General features: G+C 43.5%; 1 protein-coding gene across 1 annotated transcript; it reads right to left on the minus strand.

The window, feature by feature from the left end:
• Window positions 1–57: 57 nt before the first annotated feature.
• Window positions 58–16,410, minus strand: LOC115126986 (germ cell-specific gene 1-like protein). The gene is made up of 5 exons (XM_029656631.2): window positions 15,867–16,410; window positions 7,999–8,046; window positions 3,438–3,596; window positions 2,710–2,821; window positions 58–1,530 (listed from the first exon to the last, which is right to left on the minus strand). Exons 1-5 carry the CDS (start codon window positions 16,153–16,155, stop codon window positions 1,236–1,238), a joined length of 903 nt encoding a protein of 300 aa, XP_029512491.2. The 5' UTR covers window positions 16,156–16,410; the 3' UTR covers window positions 58–1,235.
• Window positions 16,411–20,254: the final 3,844 nt, after the last annotated feature.

Below are 20,254 nucleotides of genomic sequence, written 5' to 3' on the forward strand. Positions count from 1 at the left end.
AACTACAGCAAATCTTTTCTGTACAAAATGAAACACTCTTGAGTTTGCAATGGAAGACAACATTTGTTTATTGAGTTAATTCATTGCAGAATCCTTCATCCCTATAAGCATAAAGTACTTTAAATAGAATACACAGTCATTGGTCATAATGATACTCAAGTAACATTGGTGTCCAGTGGTCAGTTTTATCCGACACTGAGTAATGTGCAGTAAACAGACCACTGAGGCAACAAACAACACACAACTTCAAAAGGAAAAATAATACACATCTTACAGTGATTTCACAGATCAAAACCATTCTACTTTGTGACATGTATTTACATTCATATAGTTATATATATATAGTATTTACATTCATATAGTTACGTGTTATAGGCACGGTATACGCTGCAAACACTTATAGCTATATTTTGCGAGTTGAATGCAGTTTGTCACCCCCTTCCTAATTCCATATTTAGTAAGGCTAATAGCATGCAAAAACATCGCATAAACAGTCCTATGGTGTCCCAGGGAAATCAGAGGGCATTCTAATACATATCTTCTTCAAAGGGGCATCCCTTTTTGAACATACAAATGAATGATATGTACCCATGAATTCTTGAAGAATATGACATTAATGCCTCATCAGCTTAGTTCAATTGTCTGACCAAAATAGAAGCTTGTTTTACTCCAATGTTTGTAAACAAAGTAAATGTAAACAAACACCACACAGCCTCAAAACGTGGTTAAAACTATAATGTCGATATCATGGATATTCAGTCCTTGCATCCATAGTTCTGTCTCTGAATTTGAGAGTGGTTACATTTCTCCAGCTCCGTTCCTCAGCTTTGAACTGAAACAGGGTGAAACGCTATTTTTATTGGTTGCTGCTTTCCTTGTGTGTCAGATCATCTAGTTGTATGATCAGTGTGTACACGGCTGTCTTTCTTTCCATGACTATCAATGCCCAAACTGGGAACAAGGGAGTGAATATCCTGGCTCAATTAAGGCAGCGATGAATTCAATCAGAACGGATTCAGTTGCTACAGAATCCCCAAAAGACCCAACACAGGTGACCGACCACAATTGGATAGCACTGACTTCATACAGTTACTTTCGACACATCCCGGTGGGCAAAACAAGTTGAAATGACGATGAAATAACATCAGCACAACCAGAAAATGGTTAAAAATGACATAACTGCGACATCATGTGAACCAGTTGTAACCAGTTTTTCCCCGCTGGGATCCCTCCCTTCAGCACTGGTCTTCCCCCAGAGTCTCTGATACGTCACTCGGGTCTAACGACGCGTCCGGTACGTGCGTCCTAATACCACTGCTATACGGCGTCTGTGTGTACACCTCTACGGTTTGGGATATGGAGCGCAGGGAGTGATCGCGGTAGTATCCCAACGCCTCCCTTGCCTGCTCCTTTCGGATGCTCTGCACAAAGGTCTTGCGTTTGTGTCGTAACTCGATGACAGTCTTGGTGTAGGAGTTGAGGGTAGTGACTGATGCACCCATGCAGCAGGTGAAGGATGCCCAGGCCATGCTGGAAAACAGGAAATGGAAAAGATGGAAGAGAGAGAAGTGAGGAAATAGGCACAACAGATAGAGGAGAGGAAAATGATGGGGACAGAGAGAGGAAAATGATGGGGACAGCGAGAGGAAAATGATGGGGACAGAGAGAGGAAAATGATGGGGACAGAGAGAGGAAAATGATGGGGACAGCGAGAGGAAAATGATGGGGACAGAGAGAGGAAAATGATGGGGACAGAGAGAGGAAAATGATGGGGACAGAGAGAGGAAAATGATGGGGACAGCGAGAGGAAAATGATGGGGACAGCGAGAGGAAAATGATGGGGACAGCGAGAGGAAAATGATGGGGACAGCGAGAGGAAAATGATGGGGACAGCGAGAAGAAAATGATGGGGACAGCGAGAGGAAAATGATGGGGACAGCGAGAGGAAAAGGCAAGGAGGAGTCAATTGAAGGTGCAATCTGCATATTTAGGCCTGTCGCTGTTCATGGTCAGTTCATAGGGCTGCTCTTTGAAAGAGAAACAAATGACAAATGGCTTTAAAACAAACATATGGTTTAAAAGAAACAAATGGCTTAAACAAATGGCTTTAAAAGCTAAGAAACGTTAAATACCGAAGTTATCAATCACTTGACAACAGCTCAAGTAATTCAGACAAATACTACACTAAGAAATAGGATGTTTTTATGAAACACTGCGAAAACATATAATCACTTTGAGTTTGGGGATTTCTGGCATACTTTTTGTAAATATTATTATTCCCGTGTAAAAATGGAAGGGTCGTAGCTTTGCAGGATTATTGTCAATCCGTCAGTCCCGACAGGGTAGGAATGTCAATCTGGGTAGATCCCAATGTAATAGGCCACTACTGTACATGAGTCTATACACTGTAGCTCCCATTTTCACTCACTGCACATGTTATAATCCAGAGCTATGTCACAAGTGTTAAGATGTTCAGCCTGGAAGATTAAAATTCTGAACATACAGTATACATATGTCTTTGTGGGCTACACTTCACCCTTGATCCCCTTATGCAATTTCCCATTCGCATCGACCATATATATATTGGGGCTTTGGGACACCAAAGCCTAATCCACCCGGTAACATGAGAGCTTTGGGGTTTTCATTAGAGAAGTGTGACGCTACAAAGGGAGACGTGGGATTGTGTGTGTGTGTGTGTGTGTTCCCTACCAGAAGGACCATCCGTAGTCCCAGTTATAGGGCCTCCAGTCTGCAGGGCCCAGGGTGACTGTCACCTGGAACACCTGTGTGTACATCATGTGGGCCACCATACCCAGGAGCCCTGCAAATACACAGATACCGGTATACAGTTAGATGTTTAGTGTACATGTAGGCACACACACACACACACACACACACACACACACAGTACACACACACACACACACACACACCCTAGGACCTTGTGACCTCTAGGATGACTTTTCAAAATCCCTCTCTGATAGCTGATGCTTCTACATTGGGAGAGGCTGCAGGTTATCTCCTAGTCAAGACCTACAAAACCAGCTTCTCTCCTTGCTAGCTTCGCCTTTCATCATGTTCACCACTGTGTTAGACTTGTTCAATGTTTACTAGTGGCAACAGTTGTATAGTAATGTATACAAGTATTTCTTTACTTTGCTCCACCAATTAGGCATAAAAAGGTCCGGGAGTTTTCCCCAGACCAGACTCAACAGTGTTTTTCCCCCTGGCCATATGACGTAACCTATGCAATTCAACAAAAATCTAAATGTGTCATGAACAGAAAGAAATCTGGGCTCTATGGTCGCCATGGAGTTTTTCCTGGTCAGGTCATGAAGCCTGGGAGAACTCCCGGCCCTTACACATGAAACAATAGCCTGGATCCTAGATCTGTTTGTGCCGTCTTGTAGAGGTGGTTTTCAACAGTCCCTCTGTACCTGAGAGGACGGTGAAGATTGCAGCGAAGGCGTTCAGTTTCAGTCCATCTATCATGTTGCTGGTGCTGGAGTGAACCAGTTCTAGACACATCAGGCTGAAACCCACTATCAACAGGACTATGTACAGCATCTCAGAGACCACCGACAGCCATAGGACACCTGCAACAGACAAAGCAAAAGCATTAACAGTTGTTAGGGTATTGGAAATCAGTGAGATGATGTCCAATTTGAATCACTGATCATATTTTCATAAGGATGTGCGATGGTTGTGGAGAAAAGGGTTGATTTCTTTGATCGCTTCACCCATCTGTTTGTTCATAAATCATAGGACTGTATTTGGCAGGTGCCTATTTGAAGGCCTGTCCTGGATACTAAACGTTTTATTCCCATAAAAGTCAATCATGTTGTTTGATGATTGTGTCCTAACTTAATGAACAGGTACACATTTGTATTTTTTGCGTTTTTGGTCTCTGCCTATCTAACATCTCTTACATAATTTCTGACATCCATATTGACAACAGACCTGTTGATAACATATCTCAGGACCGACAGGCCACTCAAAACCAATTCATGTCATTTGTCTCCGACGCAAAAAGTATCAGGAATCTTCTCACACCTTCCAGAGCGTCGTCAAACTCTCACACTGTCTCGTTACGGGAGGTTGGAGTCAGACATCTCTTCCTACCTCGCCAGTCTGCTATTAAATCCTTCTTGACACTTCATTGCAGGAAGTGAACATTGGCTGGTGCCAGTATTTCCCCTGAGACGCTCTCAACGGGATAGGACGGAGGGTCAGGGGCGGTGGCGGGGATGGGGTTGAGGGAGGAATGTCCCAAAACTGAGACAGTGTCTTCTTTCGTAATGGAATTTTGGAACACGGTTTGGTGGTACTTAACTTTGGAGACAGTATTAACCCCGTACAGCGTTCTTATTACTGTGTAAGTATTCTTGTGAGTAGAGTGTAGTAAGTGTTGTACTTATTGATATGGTAGTAAATAAAGTAGGCTATATGAACTACAGTACAATCCATGTCGTTTTTCTGTTTTGTTTCAATTGAGTTGTTTAGCAGACACTTTCTAAGTGTGACACATTATGACTCGCGGAAGTATGAGAGCTTCTATCTTGTTTTGATTGGTTGTCATTCTGCATTATTTGCGCATGGATCATTTCACAGCTGTTATCATAACCTTCTCCTTTGACAGAGTGGGCGTGACCATAGCAACCCCACATCCTGTGTCCCTGACAACACAGGGGATGATGCCAAGGTTGTTTGAGAACATAAGCCCCAGTACGTCTGGAGTAGGGAGTTTATAATACCTCCAGTACATCAAGGCTGATATAGTCAACAAATCAATCAACTATTGTGATCTCAAAGTTCAGGTTTAATGAATATGGAAAAGGTATACCAGAGATACAGAACAAGTTGTAAGAACTAGACCAAAGCCTATAGATAGACGATCCGATATAAAAGCATTCACTGTAGTTATAAGTCTCACAGGAGAACTTTCTCAAGAATTTTCATGAACAACAATCAGTAGAAGCATGTGGGTGGATTTTTCATTTCGAAGCTCAATTAAACCTATTCTGCCTTCCTTCCTTTATAATATATTAACAAAGAAAGTTACACCAATCCTATTGCTCCATGCATTACATCAATCTGCAACATTGGTAGCAGCTAAATACTTCATATTGTTTTAAAAAATCTGCACTGTATCATATCCAAAATCAGACATAATTAAAGTTCATCAAATTTAACTTTGATGATGTGGTACGTTCATATTTAATTTACACGAAGGGAAAAAATATTGAGTCATAATGTAATTTCCTCAATTGGAGCAACAAAGGCAAACAAAGTAACTACATATCAGAAGGCGGTTCAAACTTGATGCAGCCACGGTACCCTGCAAACATCCCCTCTATGGTGGTGTCATGACAGCTACAGTATCCTGCAAACATCCCCTCTATGGTGGTGTCATGACAGCCACTGTACCCTGCAAACATCCCCTCTATGGTGGTGTCATGACAGCCACTGTACCCTGCAAACATCCCCTCTATGGTGGTGTCATGACAGCCACGGTAACCTGCAAACATCCCCTCTATGGTGGTGTCATGACAGCCACTGTACCCTGCAAACACCCCCTCTATGGTGGTGTCATGACAGCCACAATACCCTGCAAACATCCCCTCTATGCTGGTGTCATGACAGCCACAGTATCCTGCAAACATCCCCTCTATGGTGGTGTCATGACAGCCACTGTACCCTGCAAACATCCCCTCTATGGTGGTGTCATGACAGCCACTGTACCCTGAAAACATCCCCTCTATGGTGGTGTCATGACAGCCACGTACCCTGCAAACATCTCCTGCAACAGCCATCCCAAACATCTATGGTGGTGTCATGACAGCCACTGTACCCTGCAAACATCTCCTCTATGGTGGTGTCATGACAGCCACTGTACCCTGCAAACATCCCCTCTATGGTGGTGTCATGACAGCCACTGTACCCTGCAAACATCCCCTCTATGGTGGTGTCATGACAGCCACTGTACCCTGAAAACATCCCCTCTATGGTGGTGTCATGACAGCCACGGCACCCTGCAAACATCCTGACAGCCAAAAACATCTCCTGTATGGTGGTGTCATGACAGTCACTGCACCCTGCAAACATCTCCTCTATGGTGGTGTCATGACAGCCACTGTACCCTGCAAACATCTCCTGTATTGTGGTGTCATGAAAGCCAATGCATCCTGCAAACATCTCCTGTATGGTGGTGTCATGACAGCCACTGTACCCTGAAAACATCCCCTCTATGGTGGTGTCATGACAGCCACTGCATCCTGCAAACATCTCCTGTATTGTGGTGTCATGAAAGCCAATGCATCCTGCAAACATCTCCTGTATGGTGGTGTCATGACAGCCACTGCATCCTGCAAACATCTCCTGTATGGTGGTGTCATGACAGTCACTGCACCCTGCAAACATCTCCTGTATGGTGGTGTCATGACAGTCACTGCACCCTGCAAACATCTCCTCTATGGTGGTGTCATGACAGCCTCTACACCCCTGCAAACATCTCCTCTATGGTGGTGTCATGACAGCCACGGTACCCTGCAAACATCCCCTCTATGGTGGTGTCATGACAGCCACTGTACCCTGAAAACATCCCCTCTATGGTGGTGTCATGAAAGCCAATGCATCCTGCAAACATCTCCTGTATGGTGGTGTCATGACAGCCACTGTACCCTGAAAACATCCCCTCTATGGTGGTGTCATGACAGCCACTGCATCCTGCAAACATCTCCTGTATTGTGGTGTCATGAAAGCCAATGCATCCTGCAAACATCTCCTGTATGGTGGTGTCATGACAGCCACTGCATCCTGCAAACATCTCCTGTATGGTGGTGTCATGACAGTCACTGCACCCTGCAAACATCTCCTCTATGGTGGTGTCATGACAGCCACTGTACCCTGCAAACATCACCTCTATGTTGGTGTCATGATAGCCACTGTACCCTGCAAACATCCCCTCTATGGCGGTGTCATGACAGCCACTGTCCCTGCAAACATCCCCTCTATGGTGGTGTCATGACAGCCACTGCACCCTACAAACATCTCCTGTATGGTGGTGTCATGACAGCCACTGTACCCTGCAAACATCTCCTGTATGGTGGTGTCATGACAGTTATAACATTTGAACAGCTAAAGATGACATTTGAGTGTAAGATGGCAGTTGAGACAGGATGCAGACCCCTTCATACTGCAAGAGTATAGCTCAACATCCTTTTATACTTTATGCAACCCTGTAGACCAGGGGTCTTCAATCTTTTTTTGTCCAGGGACCCCCTCCCAGGCAAACCGGCGACCCAGGGACCCCCATCATACGTTAGCAAAACGTGTGCTGTCTTATCATTAGGGGAATGATAATGGCAAGGAGAATTACTTTTAAAAAATTAATATGAATAGATTTGGTAGATAGTCAAAATAATGAAAAACTAAGAGCTGTTTAGCTGGTTAAACAAAGGCTAGCCATGTGTTGGCAAAGGTGAATGTCCAAGTCAAGAAAGCTTACCAGCAGCACTTGCTGCACTGGTAGCCTTTTCAAAAGCCTATGTCAGATACTCCAGTGACTGTAATTAGCTCCAATGAGTGTAATTTGCTCAAATACTAGGAGTTGACAAATAAAGTAGATATTCTCTTCTTTTCTACTGTAGACATGTAATTGAAAATGTGTTTATTATATTGTTGCTAGCTATAGTCATAAAAATATCCTCGTCCCCAGGTGTGGATTGGCCATCTGGCATTTTTGCCAAATGCCAGATGGGCTGGTCCATTTTTTGCCTAGCGGGTCAAGTGGGTCTGTTTTTTTTTCTTTTCACAAAATGATTATTATCTGGCTAATAATGGGGGCCTGAAAATGGGCCGGTGTGTTAGAAATGCCAGGGCCAAGTTCTGGTCCCAGTCTGCCCCTGCTCTCCCTCTACAAGTAATCTTCCTGGTATGGGTGATGTACAGCTCTATAGCAGATGTGTTTACCTCCTGACGTATGCAGTGATCACTCACCTCTCTCCGAAGCCGGAGCCAGATCGATAAAGCTCCTGCATTTCTCACCTGGAACGAATGGAGAAAATGGAGTTTCACATCAAGCTGTAATACCTTGCATGGGTTCTTCAGGGCCACAATTCACTCAGAGTATCCTGTCTATACGACTTGATTTCCGTAATTTGGGGAAGTTCAAAAGTTCAAGAAGAGAAACATTGCGTGCTTGGCATAGAAAAAGGGAAAAGCCCATAAGTCAAATAGAATTAAAGTTCGCTGGATTCTAGCCACAAGTCATTCAGAGTATCTATTAGCCTACTTGATAGTAACGTATAATCTATTTTAGGTGAGGTTTAACAGTTCAAGAAGAGACACACTGCGAGCTTGGCATACAGAAGAGATGAAATAGCAGCTTCAAGGCACACACAAGTCATTCAGATGATTTAGTCTACTTGATTGTACTCACTGGACAAGAACTAGCTGAATCAGCGTTGTTCCCACGTAATTTCAACAACAAAACATCTATGTGGAAAACTGATTGGATTTGCAGAAAGTCATCAATGTAAGGGAATTTCAACTTTGACCCTAAATCCAATGTCATAGTGAAATGTTTTGTTAATCTCACGGGGAATTCACAATAGCTGACAACTCAACCAAATGTCAATCAAAACTAGACTTTGAAATGACATCAGTGCCCTGTGGGCTGTTCAAAAGAAGAAATGCCATTGTGTGCTTAGCATTGTGTGCTTAGCATGAGCAAAGTTTTTCCTCGCCACCGTGCTTCTACATCTGCATTGCTTGCTCTTTGGGGTTTTAGGCTGTGTTTCTGTACAGCACTATGTGACATCGGCTGATGTAAAAAGGGCTTTATAAATACATTTGATTGATTGCCTATCCTAGTCTAATGCATCGGTAGAAGCTATTCTAGGGGACATGTGGGTGGTTAAAAGTTCAACCATTGCGTCCTTTGCATGAGAAAAGGCACAGCGTGGTCAAGTACAAGCAGCCGGAGGTCACAGAGGTCAACGACTTGACCATCCCCACAGAGCTTCCAGTTCAATCCTTCCCAAATGACATCCTTCTGGCACTTCTTCTTCCTGGACATTACTGGGACCTTCAGGGACCCCATAAGACCTTATGTCCCTTGATCAAGACGTGATAACATGACGCACTTTTTCCTCCCTCTTTTCCTCCTTTCCTCCCCTCTTCCAGGCGTGATTTATTCTTCCGTCCGCTGTCTCTTGTAGCCGCCCGCTGCAGCTGCTGGATTTGTCGTAAATCTAACGCTTAATCAGGTATCAGGAAGATGGTGACAGCTGTTTAGAGGAAAAACTCATCAAGGGCCGTTATGTAATCCTTATTAGTCAACTCAACTCAACTGCGTGTGTGTGTGTGTGCGTGTATGTGTGTGTGCATGCGCGCGTGTGTGTGTGTGTGTGTGTGTGTGTGTGTGTGTGTGTGTGTGTGTGTGTGTGTGTGTGTGTGTGTGTGTGTGTGTGTGTGTGTGTGTGTGTGTGTGTGTGTGTGTGTGTGTGTGTGTGTGTGTGCACGCCTGTGTGTTTGTACAGTCCCAGACCCAGGCCTGACGAGACAACACGTTCCCAGTATTTATTCTCGAATAAAATGTTACGCTTTATTTCTGTTCTTAATGTCTCTTTGATATTCCATCACCAGACCAGGTCTACTGTCTCCAACCAGAGGCTCTGATCCTGATGTCACTACTGTTGGAGAACCTGGAAGTCAAGACCGATGTTTAGAGATGGGAAAGCTGCCATTTCCCCTCTTTTAAAGGTGGGAATGTTGCTAAATGCTCTTTATTGAGTCAGACTCAGTGTAACTAATCTAGCTATATAATCTCCAGAGACACCTTTGACTTAATGGTGTTGTCATTAACATGGTAACCATGCTTACACAGGCACGTCCTCAGATCCAGCTGTTGCACTTCCACCTTGTGCATTTGTTTAGACTCAAGAGTAAAGCTGTGTGACGATTTTACTTCTTGTTACAGACATTCACAGTACCCTATAGACCTGTATGGAGAGAGACTGCTACTGTAGACTATTAGTACCCTATAGACATGTAGGGAGAGAGACTGCTACTGTAGACTATTAGTACCCTATAGACCTGTATGGAGAGAGACTGCTACTGTAGACTATTAGTACCCTATAGACATGTAGGGAGAGAGACTACTACTATAGACTATTAGTGCCCTATATACCTGTAGGGAGAGAGACTGCTAGGGTAGACTATTAGTAGGGACTACTGTAGATTACTTGTACCCTATAGACCTGTAAGAATAGAGACTGCTGGGGTAGATTACTAGTACCCTATAGACCTGCTACCTGTAGACTATTAGATACCCTATGTAGGAGAGAGCTAGTAGACCTGTAGGGAGAGAGACTGCTACTGTAGACTATTAGTACCCTATAGACCTATAGGGAGAGAGACTGCTAGGGTAGACTATTAGTACCCTATAGACCTGTAGGGAGAGAGACTGCTACTGTAGATTACTAGTACCCTATAGACCTGTAAGAAGAGAGACTGCTACTGTAGACTATTAGTACCCTATAGACCTGTATGGAGAGAGACTGCTACTGTAGACTATTAGTACCCTATAGACATGTAGGGAGAGAGACTACTACTATAGACTATTAGTGCCCTATATACCTGTAGGGAGAGAGACTGCTAGGGTAGACTATTAGTACCCTATATACCTATAGGGAGAGAGACTGCTACTGTAGATTACTTGTACCCTATAGACCTGTAAGAAGAGAGACTGCTACTGTAGACTATTAGTACCCTATAGACCTGTAAAAAGAGAGACTGTTAGGGTAGATTACTAGTACCCTATAGACCTGTATGGAGAGAGACTGCTAGGGTAGATTACTAGTACCCTATAGACCTGTAAGAAGAGAGACTGCTAGGGTAGATTACTAGTACCCTATAGACCTGTAAGAAGAGAGACTGCTAGGGTAGATTACTAGTACCCTATAGACCTGTAAGAAAAGAGACTGCTAGGGTAGATTACTAGTACCCTATAGATATGTAAGAAGAGAGACTACTACTGTAGACTATTAGTACCCTATAGACCTGTAAGAAGAGAGACTACTACTGTAGACTATTAGTACCCTATAGACCTGTAAGAATAGAGACTGCTGGGGTAGATTACTAGTACCCTATAGACCTGTAAGAATAGAGACTGCTGGGGTAGATTACTAGTACCCTATAGACCTGTAAGAAGAGAGACTGCTAGGGTAGATTACTAGTACCCTATAGACCTGTAAGAATAGAGACTGCTGGGGTAGATTACTAGTACCCTATAGACCTGTAAGAAGAGAGACTGCTAGGGTAGATTACTAGTACCCTATAGACCTGTAAGAATAGAGACTGCTGGGGTATATTACTAGTACCCTATAGACCTGTAAGAAGAGAGACTGCTAGGGTAGATTAATAGTACACTATAGACCTGTAAGAAGAGAGACTGCTAGGGTAGATTACTAGTACCCTATAGACCTGTAAGAAGAGAGACTGCTACTGTAGACTATTAGTACCCTATAGACCTGTAGGGAGAGAGACTGCTACTGTAGACTATTAGTACCTTATAGACCTGTAGGGAGAGAGACAGCTACTGTAGACTATTAGTACCCTATAGACCTGTATGGAGAGAGACTGCTAGGGTAGATTACTAGTACCCTATAGACCTGTAAGAAGAGAGACTTCTAGGGTAGATTACTAGTACCCTATATACCTGTAAGAAGAGAGACTGCTGGGGTAGATTACTAGTACCCTATAGACCTGTAAGAAGAGAGACTGCTAGGGTAGATTATTAGTACCCCATAGACCTGTAAGAAGAGAGACTTCTAGGGTAGATTATTAGTACCCTATAGACCTGTGAGAAGAGAGACTACTACTGTAGACTATTAGTACCCTATAGACCTGTAAGAATAGAGACTGCTGGGGTAGATTACTAGTACCCTATAGACCTGTAAGAATAGAGACTGCTGGGGTAGATTACTAGTACCCTATAGACCTGTAAGAAGAGAGACTGCTAGGGTAGATTACTAGTACCCTATAGACCTGTAAGAATAGAGACTGCTGGGGTAGATTACTAGTACCCTATAGACCTGTAAGAAGAGAGACTGCTACTGTAGACTATTAGTACCCTATAGACCTGTAAGAATAGAGACTTCTGGGGTAGATTACTAGTACCCTATAGACCTGTAAGAAGAGAGACTGCTAGGGTAGATTATTAGTACCCTATAGACCTGTAAGAAGAGAGACTGCTAGGGTAGATTATTAGTACCCCATAGACCTGTAAGAATAGAGACTACTACTGTAGACTATTAGTACCCTATAGACCTATAAGAATAGAGACTGCTGGGGTAGATTACTAGTACCCTATAGACCTGTAAGAAGAGAGACTGCTAGGGTAGATTATTAGTACCCTATAGACCTGTAAGAAGAGAGACTGCTAGGGTAGATTACTAGTACCCTATAGACCTGTAAGAAGAGAGACTGCTACTGTAGACTATTAGTACCCTATAGACCTGTAGGGAGAGATACTGCTACTGTAGAATATTAGTACCCTATAGACCTGTAGGGAGAGAGACTGCTACTGTAGACTATTAGTACCCTATAGACCTGTATGGAGAGAGACTGCTAGGGTAGATTACTAGTACCCTATAGACCTGTAAGAAGAGAGACTGCTAGGGTAGATTACTAGTACCCTATAGACCTGTAAGAATAGAGACTGCTGGGGTAGATTACTAGTACCATATAGACCTGTAAGAAGAGAGACTGCTACTGTAGACTATTAGTACCCTGTAGACCTGTAAGAATAGAGACTTCTGGGGTAGATTACTAGTACCCTATAGACCTGTAAGAAGAGAGACTGCTAGGGTAGATTATTAGTACCCTATAGACCTGTAAGAAGAGAGACTGCTAGGGTAGATTATTAGTACCCCATAGACCTGTAAGAATAGAGACTACTACTGTAGACTATTAGTACCCTATAGACCTGTAAGAATAGAGACTGCTGGGGTAGATTACTAGTACCCTATAGACCTGTAAGAAGAGAGACTGCTAGGGTAGATTACTAGTACCCTATAGACCTGTAGGGAGAGATACTGCTACTGTAGAATATTAGTACCCTATAGACCTGTAGGGAGAGAGACAGCTACTGTAGACTATTAGTACCCTATAGACCTGTAGGGAGAGAGACTGCTACTGTAGACTATTAGTACCCTATAGACCTGTATGGAGAGAGACTGCTAGGGTAGATTACTAGTACCCTATAGACCTGTAAGAAGAGAGACTACTACTGTAGACTATTAGTACCCTATAGACCTGTAAGAATAGAGACTGCTAGGGTAGATTACTAGTACCCTATAGACCTGTAAGAAGAGAGACTGCTACTGTAGACTATTAGTACCCTATAGACCTGTAGGGAGAGAGACAGCTACTGTAGACTATTAGTACCCTATAGACCTGTAGGGAGAGAGACTGCTACTGTAGACTATTAGTACCCTATATACCTGTATGGAGAGAGACTGCTAGGGTAGATTACTAGTACCCTATAGACCTGTAAGAAGAGAGACTTCCAGGGTAGATTACTAGTACCCTATATACCTGTAAGAAGAGAGACTGCTGGGGTAGATTACTAGTACCCTATAGACCTGTAAGAAGAGAGACTGCTAGGGTAGATTATTAGTACCCTATAGACCTGTGAGAAGAGAGACTGCTAGGGTAGATTACTAGTACCCTATAGACCTGTAAGTAGAGAGACCGCTAGGGTAGATTACTAGTACCCTATAGACCTGTAAGAAGAGAGACTACGACTGTAGACTATTAGTACCCTATAGACCTGTAAGAATAGAGACTGCTGGGGTCGATTACTAGTACCCTATAGACCTGTAAGAAGAGAGACTGCTGGGGTAGATTATTAGTACCCTATAGACCTGTAAGAAGAGAGACTGCTAGGGTAGATTACTAGTACCCTATAGACATGTAAGAAGAGAGACTGCTACTGTAGACTATTAGTACCCTATAGACCTGTAGGGAGAGAGAATGCTACTGTAGACTATTAGTACCCTATAGACCTGTATGGAGAGAGACTGCTTGGGTAGATTACTAGTACCCTATAGACCTGTAAGAAGAGAGACTTCTAGGGTAGATTACTAGTACCCTATAAACCTGTAAGAAGAGAGACTGCTGGGGTAGATTACTAGTACCCTATAGACCTGTAAGAAGAGAGACTGCTAGGGTAGATTATTAGTACCCTATAGACCTGTAAGAAGAGAGACTACGACTGTAGACTATTAGTACCCTATAGACCTGTAAGAATAGAGACTGCTGGGGTCGATTACTAGTACCCTATAGACCTGTAAGAAGAGAGACTGCTGGGGTAGATTATTAGTACCCTATAGACCTGTAAGAAGAGAGACTGCTAGGGTAGATTACTAGTACCCTATAGACCTGTAAGAAGAGAGACTGCTACTGTAGACTATTAGTACCCTATAGACCTCTAGGGAGAGAGACTGCTACTGTAGACTATTAGTACCCTATAGACCTGTATGGAGAGAGACTGCTAGGGTAGATTACTAGTACCCTATAGACCTGTAAGAATAGAGGCTGCTAGGGTAGATTATTTGTACCCTATAGACCTGTAAGAAGAGAGACTGCTAGGGTAGATTATTAGTACCCTATAGACCTGTAAGAAGAGAGACTGCTAGGGGTAGATTATTAGTACCCTATAGACCTGTAAGAAGAGAGACTGCTAGGGTAGATTATTAGTACCCTATAGACCTGTAAAAAGATAAATGCTAGGGTAGATTATTAGTACCCTATAGACCTGTAAAAAGAGAAATGCTATGGTAGATTATTAGTACCCTATAGACCTGTAAGAAGAGAAATGCTAGGGTAGATTATTAGTACCCTATAGACCTGTAAGAAGAGAGACTGCTAGGGTAGATTACTAGTACCCTATAGACCTGTAAGAAGAGAAATGCTAGGGTAGATTATTAGTACCCTATAGACCTGTAAGAAGAGAAATGCTAGGGTAGATTACTAGTACCCTATAGACCTGTAAGAAGAGAAATGCTAGGGTAAAGTACGAGCAGAGCCAGTAGGGACCCTTTCTACAAGCACTAAGCTCATGTCCCCTAAACTTCTTACCAATGGTTCACTGTACCATAACTCGAAACTCCCATCCTATGTTCCAATGATTCTTATGCCGGGATAAACTGCTCTTTAGGCTATCCAATACTTCATGCCAGAGAGGACAACTCGTTATTCAAGATGCCATTTTTGACAAATGGCATCTGCCTACATAAACTGGGGGTGATTACCCTAAAAAACTCATAACTTTGTAAATATCCTTAGCTTGCAGTTTTAGATCATATGTATGTATATGTCCCATCTGGAGACGCTTAGTTACTATGGTGACACAAGATGATGACACATGAGAATGGCTCTCATAGTGACACAACCAAGGAATTATAGCAAGGACTGCAGTGTTTAATAGCTGCAATTATACATAACTCTGTGTGTGTGTGTGTGTGTGTGTGTGTGTGTGTGTGTGTGTGTGTGTGTGTGTGTGTGTGTGTGTGTAACAATCCTTTATAGACACTTGTCTATTTCTGAATGTATAGGGTGTTCTTTTTGAATGACAAGAATGCCTACTTAGAAACCGGTATTGATTGAATAGTTTGAACACACACACACACACACACACACACACACACACACACACACACACACACACACACACACCTGCAAACCTCCTTCCTGTAAATATCTATATAATTTTAGCTTTTACACTCCAGAGACCTCACTATAATTAATTGACATCAAGACGGGACAACGTCATTAACAACAAAACCTCATCACCTCACCTTCATCATGGATATTCTCCGCACAGGAGAACCAGATCCCGGTGTGGAACTGTCTGAATAGGAACCGGTCGTCCCCCGTTTCCCAACTGTACACCACTACTTTGGGGTCCGTCTCGTTCACTCCGTAATCGATGCAGTTGTGCGTGCGAAGTTTAGTGCACTTCGGCTTGGGGACGCGCTGCGTGCCGACGCACCAGTATGTTGTGATGAAAGCAGTTATTGAGAAAAATAGTGCTAAAAGATTCATACTAACGGACAGCAGTGCCCTGCACTTGCGAGTGGTCTTCATTGTCCATAGATATCTGCACTTATTAGATAACTCACCCACTCACCATCCATCCAATATGAATCAAAACAGGTAATGAAAAACTGGTCAAACTCCACCGAAAATAAGTTTCAACTGATGTGCAACATGTCGGCAATAAAATACATAATTTGGCACTCCAACCGGTTGAATTGAAATTACTCTCCCTACCCGATTTGAGGAACGGCAAAATCTGAGTTTGAATTCAGCTTCAATCCACCATTATCATCTGTTCGAGTCGTTAGCCATTAGATCATTTTCACACGAAGTGCCCTGAAATCACCCTCATCCGTTCGCTGAAGGATTGTCACGTCAAAAGATTTGAAGAGCTTGTTCACACAAATCTGTGGGATTTGTATCGGTGATGCTCGCCTTCAATCTGTGATGAGCTGCTCTCTCTCTCTCTCTCTCTCTCCCTCTCTCTCTCTCTCTCTCTCTCTATTTTTTTCCCTCTCTCAGAGATGAGATTACAGTTCATTGATATTTAATTTTGTGCGAACAATAATCAAACCATAGCATCAGACTGGGAATAGGATCAATAGTATTTCTTATATTTCAGAACAGTACTTGGACTGTTTGACTGAGCCTGTCTGGGGTGGAGTGCCAGATGGGTAGGATTAGCACTTTTGGGACTATTCCATTGGCAATGACAAAATGATCAAGTCTAAACAACATACAAGACAAGCCTATCATAAAGACTATCTAGATAGCCATTGTTCAGTGTTGCCATTAAGACGTCAACGAGTGAAGTGTTGCCATAAAGTCCATCTATAATGTTCTGCAAAGAGGGCTCTGTTCTAATTGAAGGGCTACCTCAACAGCAATTGGGTAATCACTCAAACGTCTCACTCGATCTCCCTCTCCCCTCTGACAGTGTAAAAGCCAACACACCATCACAGCATATTGTGAAATAGACACAAATGACCTATTGGACACGAAAAAGTCCACTGTGTGTATTACATGATTTTCTTTCGTCATAATGCATCCTCCTTCATTTTTTCGTGTGCCTGTCACAAATGTCCAATAAGCAATTTGTTTCCCCAATAATCTGGGATACTGGGTTTGGTAGAGGCAGTGGCACAGCGGCTCTTCTCATTACTACGCTTGAGAGACAGCACGCTCACATGAGACTCTGATTGGATAAGCTACAACAGAAAGCCAGGATACTTCACCCAAAATGTGTGTGTGTGTGTGTGTGTATGACGTTGGTGGGACACAACAGTTCTTCTGATACATGTGTGATCATGAAGCATCACCACTGACGACAGAGGGAGATATCTAGATTGCAGTACTCACGGGGCATTATTTCAACATTTCAAAAGGCTTAGCTTGGTATTATAGACTCTTTACAGTAGTTGTAACAGACAGACAAATAGAAGGAAATGTGGATTGGGGTTAGGGTTAGGGTGGAGTACACAGGAGGCTGCTAAGGGGAGGACAGCTCATAATGGCTGAATGAGCAAATGGAATGGCATCAAACACACCTGGAAACTACGTGTTTAATATATTTGATACTATTCCACTCCAGCTATTACCATGAGCCCGTCCTCCCCAATCTCCTGTGGTGGAGTAAATGTTTAGACAGTCAGTGACAGGTTGGTACATAGCCTATATTTAGTAGGCACTGTAGGTCCTAGCCACATCAGTGACCCTACTCCCCTTGTATAGGAGGCAGCTGGACTCAACTGGGCCATTGTTGTATAACCCATATTCCATACATTATGCTTACTTAACATGTCTAGGGCATACGTTGAAATGGAACATGTATTGGCCAATTGTATGTCAGATAGGACGGGTTCATATTTCCATTGCGCTCACATGTACTGCACATAAAACAAGACAAAAATGCTTTCTTACAGGTTTGGCTCTAAGCTTTGATACACATTTTCAAGAAAGATAGAAATGGTCCACACACACACACACACACACACACACACACACACACACACACACACACACACACACACAGTTGACTGATAAAACAGGAAATCAAAATGTCCAAGACACGCAAATATCAATCATCAACACACGCAAAGCTTAAATATACTGCAAAATGGATACATTGACGCAGGGGAGATCAGGCAGTGAAATATGATGATTCGGTTGAATAATGCTCTATCCATGTCAACAGCTGTCAACCCTGGGACCTCACGTTAAATACCCATGCAATTTATAGCCCAACAAATGGACACACACACACACACACACATACAAAAGAGCTTAAATGGTCGCCGTTATGTTACGCAGGAGTGTCGATGACAAGCGGATTACTGCATAGAAATCATTACATTTTTTTGGGGATCCACCAGCCCTGCCTTTATTTTTAAAGCACATGTGTTTCCAAAGAGGTAAGAGCAGCAACATCGTGAGCACGGATATGATATGTATCCCAAATGGCACCCTACTCCCTACATAGCCCTATGGGCCCTGGTCAAAAGCAGTGCGCGACATAGGGAATAGATTGCCCTTTGGTTCACAGCCATAAACATGGGGCTTCACTTGTGTTTGGAGGCGGGTGTCACATGCGCCAAATACAAACAGGTGTAGACCTTACAGTGAAATGCTTAGTTACAAGCCCCTAACCAACAATGCTTTAAGAATTGAAAAATTGAAAATAAAAGTAACAAATTAACCAGCAGCAGTAAAATAACAAGCAAGGCTATATACAGGGGGTACCAGTACAGAGTCAATGTGGAGGCTATATACAGGGGGTACCAGTACAGAGTCAATGTGGAGGTTATATACAGGGGGTACCGGTACAGAGTCAATGTGGAGGCTATATACAGGGGGTACTGGTACAGAGTCAATGTGGAGGCTATATACAGGGGGTACCGGTACAGAGTCAATGTGGAGACTATATACAGGGGGTACCGGTACAGAGTCAATGTGGAGGCTATATACAGGGGGTACCGGTACAGAGTCAATGTGGAGGCTATATACAGGGGGTACCGGTACAGAGTCAATGTGGAGGTTATATACAGGGGGTACCGGTACAGAGTCAATGTGGAGGCTATATACAGGGGGTACGTCAGAGTCAATGTGGAGGCTATATACAGGGGGTACCAGTACAGAGTCAATGTGGAGACTATATACAGGGGGTACCGGTACAGAGTCAATGTGGAGACTATATACAGGGGGTACCAGTACAGAGTCAATGTGGAGGCTATATACAGGGGGTACCAGTACAGAGTCAATGTGGAGGTTATATACAGGGGGTACCGGTACAGAGTCAATGTGGAGGCTATATACAGGGGGTACCGGTACAGAGTCAATGTGGAGGCTATATACAGAGGGTACCGGTACAGAGTCAATGTGGAGACTATATACAGGGGGTACCGGTACAGAGTCAATGTGGAGGCTATATACAGGGGGTACCGGTACAGAGTCAATGTGGAGGCTATATACAGGGGGTACCGGTACAGAGTCAATGTGGAGGTTATATACAGGGGGTACCGGTACAGAGTCAATGTGGAGGCTATATACAGGGGGTAGTCAATGTGGAGGCTATATACAGGGGGTACCAGTACAGAGTCAATGTGGAGACTATATACAGGGGTTACCGGTACAGAGTCAATGTGGAGGCTATATACAGGGGTACCGGTACAGAGTCAATGTGGAGGCTATATACAGGGGGTACCGGTACAGAGTCAATGTGGAGGCTATATACAGAGGGTACCGGTACAGAGTCAATGTGGAGGTTATATACAGGGGGTACCGGTACAGAGTCAATGTGGAGGTTATATACAGGGGGTACCGGTACAGAGTCAATGTGGAGGTTATATACAGGGGGTACCGGTACAGAGTCAATGTGGAGACTATATACAGGGGGTACCGGTACAGAGTCAATGTGGAGACTATATACAGGGGGTACCGGTACAGAGTCAATGTGGAGGCTATATACAGAGGGTACCGGTACAGAGTCAATGTGGAGGTTATATACAGGGGGTACCGGTACAGAGTCAATGTGGAGACTATATACAGGGGGTACCGGTACAGAGTCAATGTGGAGGCTATATACAGAGGGTACCGGTACAGAGTCAATGTGGAGGTTATATACAGGGGTACCGGTACAGAGTCAATGTGG

The sequence above is a fragment of the Oncorhynchus nerka genome, linkage group LG21 (assembly GCF_034236695.1).
Source record: "Oncorhynchus nerka isolate Pitt River linkage group LG21, Oner_Uvic_2.0, whole genome shotgun sequence".
In the NCBI taxonomy this organism is placed as follows: domain Eukaryota; kingdom Metazoa; phylum Chordata; class Actinopteri; order Salmoniformes; family Salmonidae; genus Oncorhynchus; species Oncorhynchus nerka.